Source organism: Euleptes europaea, chromosome 18 (genome assembly GCF_029931775.1).
Source record: "Euleptes europaea isolate rEulEur1 chromosome 18, rEulEur1.hap1, whole genome shotgun sequence".
NCBI classification, from domain to species: Eukaryota; Metazoa; Chordata; class Lepidosauria; order Squamata; family Sphaerodactylidae; genus Euleptes; species Euleptes europaea.
In genome coordinates this window covers 32,104,482-32,116,653 of record NC_079329.1, presented here as the reverse complement: position 1 = coordinate 32,116,653, position 12,172 = coordinate 32,104,482, and the positions used below count along the sequence as shown (strand labels likewise).

The following is a 12,172-nucleotide window of genomic DNA, read 5'->3' as shown; positions in this document are numbered from 1 at the left end:
CCCCCAAAATTCTGGAAGATAAAATTTGGTTGATTCCAGAATTCTAGGAGTATTTTGCAACCATTCAGGTATTTCCGAGCTGATTTGCAACAGCTAATTCCAGGTATAATTTCAGCAAGGGTATACCTGAACGCACATCCCTGTATAGGACTTTCCATACGAGTTTGGTCTCTGCTTGTTCTTACCCCACAAACCTTTATCAGTTGATTCAGTGAATGCTAGTCCAAATAGCACATGAGATTCCACAGCTTGTCATGCAGTAGCAGGCGAGGAGCTGTGGCTCAATGGAAGAGCCTCTGCTTTGCATGCAGAAGGTCCCAGGTTCATTCGTCAATGCCTTTCTCACTATTTCTGATCTCCTGTAAGAGACAATCCGTCTGCATTCCTTATCCTTTTCTGGTATGCATCCCCTTTCCCCTGTATCTTTTTCTACTTTGTCTCCGATGTGCTGAACATGTTTTACTTAAAGTTAAGCATAAAAGGGTTCACAGAATGTAGTTAAGAGAGAATTGTATAGATAGCAAGCTCTGGGATGCCGAAGAGTGGCATACTTGAATGGCGGAAAAATACTTGACACTGAATGCTTAATGTAATCTACTGCAATCTGATGATACTCTACTGTATGAATCCCATTAGTTCTATAGAAATGTACTTGTTGATGTAAAATTGTCTATATATTTGGTTCAAACACAGAATGGTGTGAGTATCTTGGATTCGCAAGAGAACATGCACATCCCTTGATCATGTTGAATAATAGATAATAAAAAGCTTGCTTCCATCCTTTGGTCATTTGGACCCCTTCAGCTGAACCCTAAATTGAGTTTCTCCATCAGTTTACACTACAACCGGTATTCCACTTGATTTTTCTTAGCGGTTGCCCCAAGATCCCCAGCACAGACTTTTGGGTAGTCAGAGTAGAACTCTCCTCCCTCTATCTTCAGTCAAAAAAGCTGGTTCAGTCCAGCCCATTGTCTTCCGATGGCTGCACATTAGTCTTTAAGGTTGTTCTTGTGTTCAATGCTTTCTCCATATTATCTGGTTCCTACTATTCAGGTCTGGCCTCAGAAAAATAATGTAGCATTTGGGGGGAAAGATACAGCCTAGCAACCCAGCACTGGAGGCCAAAATAGAGAAGATCTCCACAGCTACCATGTATTTTCCCTTGGTGCTCAAATAGGTTGGAACAAAGGACAACCAAACACTGCAAAAGACCAACATGCTGAAAGTAATGAATTTGGCTTCATTAAAAGTGTCAGGTAACTTCCTGGCTAGGAAAGCCAGAGTGAAACTGACAATGGCCAGGAAGCCCAGGAAGCCCAAGACACAATAAAACATGGTGACCAACCCTTCATTGCATTGCAGGACAATTACTTCAGTCATTGAGTGCATGTCAAAATCTGGAAATGGAGGACATGTTGCCAGCCACACAGTGCATATAACAGCTTGTATAAGAGAGCTGAAAAGAACAATGAAGATGGCCAGTTGATTCCCCATCCATGTTCTCATTCTGGACCCTGGCTCGGTGCTCATGAAAACCAGAACCACAGTGATAGTTTTGGCCAACACGGAAGAAACAGCCACCGAGAAGATGATGCCAAAAGTCATCTGTCGAAGGAGACAGGTCACCTTCCCAGGGTGGCCAATGAATAGCAACACACAAAGGAAGGAGAGCAGAAGGGAGATGAGGAGAATGTAGGTCAGATTCCGGTTGTTGGCTTTGACTATGGGAGTGTCCCGGTGCTCAATGAAGACCCTGAGCACCCAAACTGTGATGAACGAGAAGGCAAGGGCAAAGATGGCCAAACTGACCCCCAAAGGTTCTTCATAAGACAAGTAGCTGATATCTTTTGGAAGGCAGTGGTTCTGCTCATTGTTTGGATAATGATCTTCTGCACAAGGAAAACAGTCATCCATATCTGAAAAAGAAAATATGATTTTCATATGTGGAAACTCTATGCATGGTGTACATCCAGTAGTAAGCATTAATTTTGCAGGCCCCTCAGTGAAATTTGCTAGGACAACCTCTGAAAGGAACGCTGGTAACTTTCTCTTGCAATTATATTTGCCAAGAGCAAACAAAGCCTTAATGGCCAAGTGTGGTGTAGTGGTTAACAGCAGTGGTTTGGAGCAGTGGACTCTGATTTGGAGAACCAGGTTTGATTCCCCACTCCTCCACATGAGCGGCGGAGGTTAATCTAGCGAACTGGATTTGTTTCCCTGCTCGTACACATGAAGCCAGCTGGGTGATTTGGGCTAGTCACACTCTCTCAGCCTCACCTGCCTCACAGAGTGTCTGTTGTGGGGAGGGGAAGGGAAGGTGATTGTAAGCCAGTTTGATTCTTTCTTAAATGGCAGAGAAAGTTGGCATATAAAAACCAACTCTTCTTCTTCTTCAAGGAAGATTATAATAGAAGGTAATATTTGCTCTTTGGATTTCATAAGTTGATAGTTATTAGGGGTGTGAGGCAAAAAGCATATCGATATTTTCCAGATCTGAATATATTGAAGCTAAAAACTATAAATATTCTTGGTTTTTCAGTACAAGTATGGTAATTGGATCTGGGATTTTTCAGGTTTCTGATATTTTTCGGTTCCATTATTCCCTATGCAGAATCTTTCGGGGGGGGGGGAGAGGTTTTTTTTTAAAGTACTGGCACCAAAATTGTGAGGCTGCTACTGGTGCCTGTCCTTTAAATAAACCTCCAAATTTCAAGTGAATTGGACCAAGGGGGTCCAATTTTATCAACCAGCAGTCATCCATTGAGTCCTATGGAGGGAAAACTACTGCAAAACACCCAACAATCTTGAACCATCTAAAACACAAGAACCTTAAACTATGTACAACATAAGAATCTCAATGTAAAGCATGTAAATCCATTTTAAAAAAACATACAAACCAACTCCAGCAAAAAACATACTTTCAAAAACAACAATAACACTTGACAGAGACAGAATCCTACTTAAAGATGCCTGGCAAGCTGATACCCTGGGAGGCACAGAAACACGAGGAGGGAGAAAGTGGGGGGGACCATCTTGGGAGCCCGCAAACACCAGTTCCTGAAATTCTTGGTTAATCCCAGGATTTCCAAGATTTTGGGGGACCCATTTTTTGGTATCCCAAAAAATACTGGATATATATGGGGGGCAAATCTATTTTAAAAAATAATTATACTGGATTTTTCAGCTAAATTTTCATCTCGGTCATATGTGAACACAAATCTCAAGTAGTTATGACTGCCCCCATCTTGTTTGGATATGCTATGATACCTCCTGCTCACTGTCTATAGCAGGGAAACCAGAACTCCTGCCTTTTTCCTGGTAACACCATAAAGATTTTGAAAATAATAGTGTGTTCACCATGTGACTTTCATTTGTTACCTGAAGTGCCATAAGCATGCTGTCTTAACACCGGTGTCCCTTGTTCTGTGGTTACTCCCAGGGGGGTTGCCAGCTGAAGACAAGCAACCCTACTCTGCTGTCGATATACTTCCATTTCAGTTCTTTATATTTATGGATATATTTTGTTATTTCCAAAAACATATTGTTCATTATTCACTGACATACCACCACTTTTAAAATACTCAGCATTCATAAATACAAATAAAACAATGAAATTTAGATTCTTTAAAACTTATTTCACAGGATTTAAAAGAAGGGGGGAAATGAAATAAAAAAGCTTTTATCTGGCTTTGGAAGGTCTGCATTGAAAGGGGTGATTGTAATTACAGAGAGAGGGATCTCACAATATTCTACACATTTAATGCATGCAGTATATATGCATCTTGGAAATTATCATTAGGAGGAATTTTTCTAGACCCTGGAATACTTAAAAAGCTTCTGTAAAAACCCAAAATAAACCGATGTCCAGGATCAGGTCACAAAAATCATAGCTATATGGAGCTAAGCAAGCACTCTCCAAACAACAAAATGGTAATATTTGAGAGAAGAATAGGAAGTCCAGTAATGCCCTAAAGTTTCGGGGAGGGGAGGGGAAGCTATGCAATCCAGTGACTTGTCTAACCAAGCTCCAGAAAGCTTCCCTACTCTCATTGGGTTTTTTTCCTTCCTTTTTTCACTTCTCTCCTTACCTCTCCTTTCTCCACTGTTTCTGCTTAGGTCCCTCAAAGTGTCCCTCAAAGAAGCATCAGTATTAAACATATTTGTATTCAAAATTTGAAAGTCTAACATAAACATCAGTGCAACTTGTTCATTTCCTCTGGTGTATGGCAGGAACTGAAAGAGGTATTTTTACCTAACCTGGGTGGCCCAGGCTAGCCGAATCTCGCCAGAACTCAGAAGCTAAGCAGAGGTGGCCCTGGTGAGTATTTGGATGGGAGACCACCAAGGAAGTCTAGGGTTGCTACATAGAAGCAGGCAATGGCAAACCACCTCTGTTAGTCTCTTGCCTTGAAAACCCAATGAGGTTGCCATAAGTTGACACTTTGCACCACCACTTGTTACCAAAACACCAGCAGGTGTGTCAAGTATTCCAAATCAGCTGCCACCACCCATGTGACTCTTCAGATGGTATCAAACTTAGTGCCTATACCCATTGTTGTCCAACTATGATGTGATGTATCCCAGAAAGTATTTTTGAAAAATTCTTTACACCACATTTCTTACCCTTCTTATTTGAAATCTTCCCTTCTGGACATGGAAGGCAATCATAGCAGCAAAACGGTTTCCCTTCCTTCTTTTGCCTACTATAACCAGAATGGCAGTTCTCATTGCACTGAGAAAGTGGTCGTGTCTGTCCACAAATGAAAGAAGATAATGTTCTCAGAAATTACGTTTGAGGGTTTAGTATGGCAGTATATAAGCCTTGTGCAGCAGCTCAAAAAAATACAACATTTTGACTTCTGGGAATACTTGGGATTCAGTGATGTAATGGAACTTTCACCACTGCTAAAATCCAGTTTTCAGACAATGAGGTTCTTGGGCAAGTATGTGCACTGGTTCAAGGCCTAGACCAAAGCCTTATAGTTAAGTACAGTTTGCACAAAATTTTCTGTTGTTTGATGCAGCTATCAATGTCGTGTTCTTCTGTTTCTTGTTCTTCGTGCTGTGTTTCAAAAAGTGGGTGTTGTTGATGCTGTTTGCTCTATGGTCTTCTCAGTTGTTAAACATATTTGTAGGAAATTGTGAAGGTTCTCAGAAAAATCTGAATGACTGACATATCCTATACATGTTTACTCAGAAAAATGCCATAAAATCCTCCTAGACATCAGTGCATATAATTATATAGCTTTAGAATCTAACTCTAAATCTAACTTTTAGAATCTAACTTTTAGAATCTAAGGTACAATATGTGCCAGATAAAGATCTGGAGAATGAAATCATGGCCTTCCCCTAGTGCATATAACACAGAGGTATTACAGCATCTGTACTCAGACCCTTTGACAGTACACTAGAGAAATGTGTACACAGACTACACTAAAGTGCATGGATTGTACCTGGTTGAACTTGCTGGGCCACACAATGGCATCCTCATGAATGATGAACAGGTTCTCTGAGTGGATGTCTGGGTCTATCCTTCCAACTCTGACTCTAAGAAAGGACTGATTTGGGAACGTGACCCAGTTCAGAACATCAAATCCACCCGCTAATTCCCCATTTTGGTCAAAGGAAATGTGTTCTTTGGCAGTGTTGTTAAAGGAGACAGCTCTCAGGAATTTGTGAAGCTACATTCAAAACAAAATAAAGCAAATCAGAGTTTGTAAGATTATTCAAAAGAGGGCAAACATGCATTGCTTTCATTTGGGTCCTTTTTCTTGTTTCAAGAGTCCATGACAGAGTCCATGACTTATGGCAGGTCCCAGTGCCATGGAGCACTTCAACCACATGCTGTCAGGGAACCACCCACAGATGGTGGACAACAGTGGCACTCCACACTGACACAGTGGTCTTATTCCTATCTGCACCCACCACCCAGCACCACTGGGGAAAGGACATACAGTGAGGTGGCCAGGTTTGCAGATGACACCAAATTATTTAGAGTGGTTAAAACAAAATCAGACTGTGAAGAGCTCCAAAAGAATATCTTCAAACTGGAGGAATGGGCATTAAAATAGCAAATGAGATTCAATGTGAGCAAGTGCAAAGTAATGCATATTAGGGCAAAAAATCCCAACTTCACATATACACTGATGGGATCTATGCTGGCAGTGAGAGACTAAGAAAGGGATCTTGGGGTGGGAGTAGATAGCTTGATGAAGATGTCAACCCAATGTGTGGCTGCTGTGAAAAGGGCAAATTCCATGCTGGCCATAATTAGTCGAAGAATAGAGAATAAAACTGTTGCTATCATACTGCCCTTGTACAAATCTATGGTGAGACCACACGTGGAATACTGTGTACTGTTCTGGTCACCACACCTAAAAAAGGATATTGTAGAGCTTGAGAAGGTGCAGAAAAGAGCAACCAAAATGATTAGGGGACTACAGCAACTGCCCTATGAGGAGAGGTTAAAATGCTTAGGGCTGTTTAGCTTGGAAAGGTGGTGGTTAAGGGGGAGACATGATAGAGGTCTACAAAATTATGCATGGTATGGAGAGAGTGGAAAGGGAGAGGCTTTTCTCCCTCTCTCATAATATCATGACAAGGGGTCATCTGCTGAAGTTGGAGGGTGAGAGATTCAAAACAGATAAAAGGAAGAGCTTCTTAACGCATAGTTAAATTGTGGAACTCCCTGCCCCAGGATGTGACTATGACTGCCAACCTGAAAGGCTTTAAGAGGTGAGTGGACATCTTCATGGAGGAGAGGGGTATTCATGGCTACTAGTCAAAAGGGTTAGTACTCATGATACATAGCTATTCTCTCCAGGATCAGAGAAGCATGCCTATTATATTTGGTGCTGTGGAACACAGGCAGGATAATGCTGCTGCAGTTGTCTTGTTTGTGGGCTTCCTAGAAGCACCTGGTTGGCCACTGTGTGAACAGACTGCTGGACTTGATGGACCTTGGTCTGATCCAGCATGGCCTTTCTTATGTCCTTATGTTCTTATGTTCACCCAGCACCACTGGGGAAAAGACATACGATCAGTAGAATGCCTCACAAACAGGCAGGGGAACGAAGGACACACAGGCAGATTAGGATGTGGGTGGGTTGGAAGGAAGTCCTGGTGGTGGTCAGAGAAGGAGAGGGGGTCGCGGGTAGGGCTATTGAAATTTTATTTTTGGTAAAATTTGAATTGGGCAAAATTCAGCCTGTTTTGATTCGGGAAATGCCGAAGTCCGAACTCCCCCAATTCGGATTTGTGGAATTCGGCGCCAAGTTCCTAGTTCGGGGAAAAATTTGGCCAAATAAAGCCATTAAAAACACATTTCTGTGACTCTGGGGGGGGGATTTTTGGAGGTAAAGGTCCCAAAATTTCAGTGTAGCTTGAGGGGACCCTTCTTGCAAGAACCCCCAAGTTTTGTAAAGATTGGGTCAGGGGGTCCCGAGTTATGGGGCCCAGAAGGGGTCCCCCATCTGCCCATTGGAATAGAGCCATTAAAAGGGATGTACTAAAACGAATGACAAGTCAGCCCATTGGAAGCAATGGGAGACGCTGCCCAGCCCACTGAAGATAATGGGGGAGGGGAATGTCAGTTGACATGCATTGACTCCACTGAAATACATTACAGGGGATGTACTAAAACGAATGACAGGCTAGACCATTTGAAACAACAGGAGTCGCTGCACAGCCCATTGGAAACAATAGGAACCTGCCAGAGAGAGACTCACTGACCCACAGTTAACTCCACACGAAGTTGGCAACTGGTGAAAACAGTAGAAAGTACAGTCCCACACAGAGACAATCAAGCCCACCCCCCAGCAGAACAGGTAAACCCACCCCCCTTTGGCTTTCCCCTCACACACACACACACACAGACAGAATCTCCCCCCCCACATACGCACACACACAGGAAAAGAATTATAGAGAATTATAGAGAAAAGCCCCCAAATGGGTCTTACTGTGGATGTCTTCTTCTCTTCTATCAGGAGCAGGGACTGGGAGGACTCAGGAGTAATCCAATACGATTCTAGCAGACTCACACACACATACTCTCTGACACGGGAGGTTTTGCCTTGGATTTGCCGCTCTCTAGATGCACATTAAGGATTGCCTGCTCCCATTCATTCCAATGGGTGGATGGGGGGGACCCCATAACTCGGGATTCATTGCCTTTTAGTCAGACCCCCGGGCTGGGGTAATGGTACGGCCCAACTGCTGAGGAAACCAGACCCCCAGGCCGGGGTAATGGTATGGCCCAACTGCCGAGACAACCACCAGACCAGACCCCCAGGCTGGGGTAATGAGACGGCCCAACTCGAATGTGTTTTTAAAGACTGTAATGGGCAGATGGGTGGGGGACCCCTTCCAGGCCCCATAACTCGGAACCCCCTGCCCCAATAGTCACCAAACTTGGGGGTTCTTGCAAGAAGGGTCACCTGAAGCTACGCTGAATGTTTGGTGCCTCTACCTCCAAAAATGTCTCCCCCCAGAGCCACGGAAAGGTGTGAATGTGTTTTTAATGCCTTTATTCCAGTGGGCGATTTGGGGCGACCCCCATATCTTGGGACCCCCTGACCCAATCTTTACAAAACTTGGGGGTTCTTGCAAGAAAGGTCCCCTGAAGCTACACTGAAATTTTGGGACCTCTACCTCCAAACATGCCCCCCCAGAGCTGCGGAAAGGAGCAAATGAGTTTTTAATGCCTTTATGGTTATGCTGTTGATTCGGAACCCCCTAATTTGCCAAATTTATTCAGCAATCGCCCCGAACTCACCAAATTCTGCTTGTTGTTTTCCCGCCTTTTTTGAATTTAGTTCCATCCGAACTAGAAACCGCCGAATCGGGGAAAATTCGGCTGTTTTTGGTTCCGGACGAACCAAATCGATAGCCCTAGTTGAGGGGTACTTGGCCCAGGGCCGTTTAAGACCTGGAATCATCCCTGAATTTCAGTTATAAACCACACTGGCTTGTGCAAAAGTCGAATATCACTTCAAAGACCAAAAAGATTTCCAGGAAAATCTTGTTGTCTTTAAGGGGAGACTGGATTCCAATCTTGCTCTTCTGGCACACACAACCACAGCTACCCACCTCAAATTACTCACTTTTGCTTCTATTATCCATTATCAAAGAGCAACTGATTTAAATGCATGTTTGTTCATAGGAATAAAAAGTAATCTACATGAACTACTGTATATGTCATTTCCAAGGTGATTTTGCATGCTGAGAAATAGTGAAAGCTGCCGTTTTAAAAGAAGTTAGCATTCTATCTAGTCTACAGCCAGCTGTTGCAGCACAGTTATGGCGAGCTCTTCTCAGACTACATTACCTGCCACAACTGTTGATTTAGAAGCTTCCTTCTTCCTCCATCAGCCCTTGTTCTGTGTCTGAACTGGGATGTGTTCATGTCATGCAAGGCGTGTGCTACAGAATAAACAGCCTTGTAGATGCTGTAGCTATGGCCAGTCATCCTCATTTCAAAGACAGATGCAGGAAGAATGTCCAGCTTCTCCTCTCCAGTGCAGATTTGCCCTTCTTTGCTTACTGCTGTGGAATTGGGGAACGAACAGTGAAATATCTTTAGCCAGAAGGCCTCACTGAAACCATCTTCGATCTCCAAAGTAGGATTTCTCATCTGAAGAAATCTGTAGAACCCAAACACCTCCTCTGAGTGAAGTGCAAACGATAAGGCCCCATGAATGATGATGTCTATGTCCCAGTTTCTTTGGAAGGGCAGTGATGTGAAATCCATTTGGGCTGTCATAATCCAGACTTTGCCTTTTGATTGAACTGGCACATCCTCACATTCTGCAAACTGGTGCACCATCCTCAAAATGATTATTGTCTGAATTTCACCGTGAATGACCAGTGCAGTAGCAGAGCTAGCGATGGCAATCTTGTACATTTCTAGCCCCTTTTCTACAAGTTCAGTGATACCATCAGAAAAACTTATTACTTGTAATGTCTGTATGACATCAAAGCAGACACCCCTTTGGGAGAAAGAAAGAATGACATTCTGTATGAATTGTTCTATACTTTCAGCATCCAGATAAAACAACCCAATCCACATCCAGCTGAAATGCAACAGTAAGTGGAGAATCCCCTGATATTGATGGGCTGCATTTGGGAACATCCAGTGGGAGAAAGGAGACTGGCTTTTCTCAGTCACCACAGAAGCAGATCCATATGTTAGCTAAAGAAAACAAGAAAAATTAGTGACTCTGTATGTATATCAGTATATATTTTTTATTATGATTGGATTGGGAATGCATCATGATATCAGAAGAACTTCAGGATATTTACTACCAAAAAAATCTTTAGCACCAACAAAACATGATAAAGAAAAGAGAAATATGGATGAGCTGTTGATCTCCGTTGTTCAATGAATGCATCGTACCTGTGAAATCTTGTAAATGTTGAACACATTGGCCATGTGAAGATCTATGTCAGAAGTAGGGCCTCCTATGACAGCTACCAGATTTCTCTTTCCATCACACTTGTAATTAGGGATGAACCGATCCCTTGTAGATAGAAGATCCATTGATGCTTGATAGATCCTGTTTTGACTGAAATAGCTATTATAGATGTGGAAGCCCAGGGTGACGTTGGGCAAGATCTGTGGATTGTCATTGATCTCCTTTACAGCAAATGCCAAGGCCAGGATGTGCTGGTAATTGTGAGTCATTAATCTGCAATAAAATTAACATCCAGCATCAAACCACTCCTGCTTCCAAACACGATGTTAACTACACTTCAGTTTAATTTATCTTTCATCAATATATTGCAATGTAACAAGTTTTGTTTCAAATCCACAGAAAAGTCTATAAACATGGACACACAAATATGTACTTTTGACTGCTCTGAATGTAAGTCCTGAACTTTGGAAATTATTAGATAAGACATGCACTCATGTGTATGTAATCTAGATAAAAATGTAAGCCTTATTGTTCTTTATAGCATGAATTTGAAACTTTTCCTTTCTATGTATTTGAAAGATGAATACGAATATTGTATGAAAAAGTTCCTCATTTAATTGACTCATGACAATGTCAACAGTGGTAGAGTATTTTCTGTGAAATAGCCAAAGACACCCTGCTTTTTTCAGTGTACTGGCACTCTGAACTCAAAACATAGTTTCCCTCACGCGAGGAGCACCTCTGAATGACAGAGCAGGTGCAATTTAATATGCTATGGTTGGGGTTTCAGGAGTTAATCAGCTCTTTCACATACTCAAATCAGGCTTGGGAGGCAAGTGGCGAGAGAGATATTTGGGAATGTTATCTAGAAAGCTCGATGAGAAGGTTAGAACCCAAAGTTCTTACATGATATCATCAGATAGTTCCCGAGAAGGGTGTCTTCCAAACGTTATGCGTTCTGAAAAGATATAAATCTGAGAAATAATGCCAGCAATGATGAGGTCTCCTGACTGAAAGGACTTGTGAAAAAGAGGAACAGGGTCACCCATGGAACTCCTGGCAGCAGGAACCTCGCAGGCCAGTTGAGGTAGTAACACCAAAAGTATTGCAACATATGGCACCATCATTCATCAAAATCTTTTTTCTGTGCAGTTCAACTCTTCCACGATTTTACATCAGTAGCACAGCATTAGTGATGTGGCCAGTCACTGAAATCAGAACAACACAATAGAAAGCATCAGGAATTTGACTCATGGTATCGTTCCTACCTCTAGCACCATCTCTGGATAGCATGGGGGAATTTAATACTGTCATTTTTAGTTTGTAATTTTGCTAGTGACCACTGGATATCCCTATGGACTGGAAGAAAACAAAAGTAATCTTGGTTATTTCAGTAATTACAAGGGAGATAACCATTACTCAGAGTAATAGATCCTATACAAAATTGTCTTACAAAATGGCTTTATTATCGCCCTATGGGAGTTTTTATTCTCCACAGTGAAACAGCCAGAGGCAGTGATGTTCCATTGTGACTTAACAAATCTAGGCAATATTTAAATAGCGATTAGACATGTAGAGTACTTAAAGAAGACCAAAAGGTTTTATTGAAGTCTTTTAAGGAAAATTCAGATCAGGACATGAACAGAAGAACACAAGAAGAGCACTGATGCATCAGAACAGAGGTTTATTTAGTCTAGCATTCTGTCTCACACAGTGGCCTATCAGTTCCTCCAGAGATCCAACATGAGGGTAAAGAGGCC

At 42.3% G+C, this 12,172-nt stretch overlaps 1 protein-coding gene across 1 annotated transcript; it reads right to left on the bottom strand.

Moving 5' to 3' along the window:
• Positions 1 to 1,014: 1,014 nt before the first annotated feature.
• On the bottom strand, positions 1,015 to 10,681 carry LOC130490845 (vomeronasal type-2 receptor 26-like). Its single transcript, XM_056864651.1, has 4 exons — positions 10,394 to 10,681; positions 9,326 to 10,189; positions 4,624 to 4,750; positions 1,015 to 1,916 (listed from the first exon to the last, which is right to left on the bottom strand). Exons 1-4 carry the CDS (start codon positions 10,679 to 10,681, stop codon positions 1,015 to 1,017), a joined length of 2,181 nt encoding a protein of 726 aa, XP_056720629.1.
• Positions 10,682 to 12,172: the final 1,491 nt, after the last annotated feature.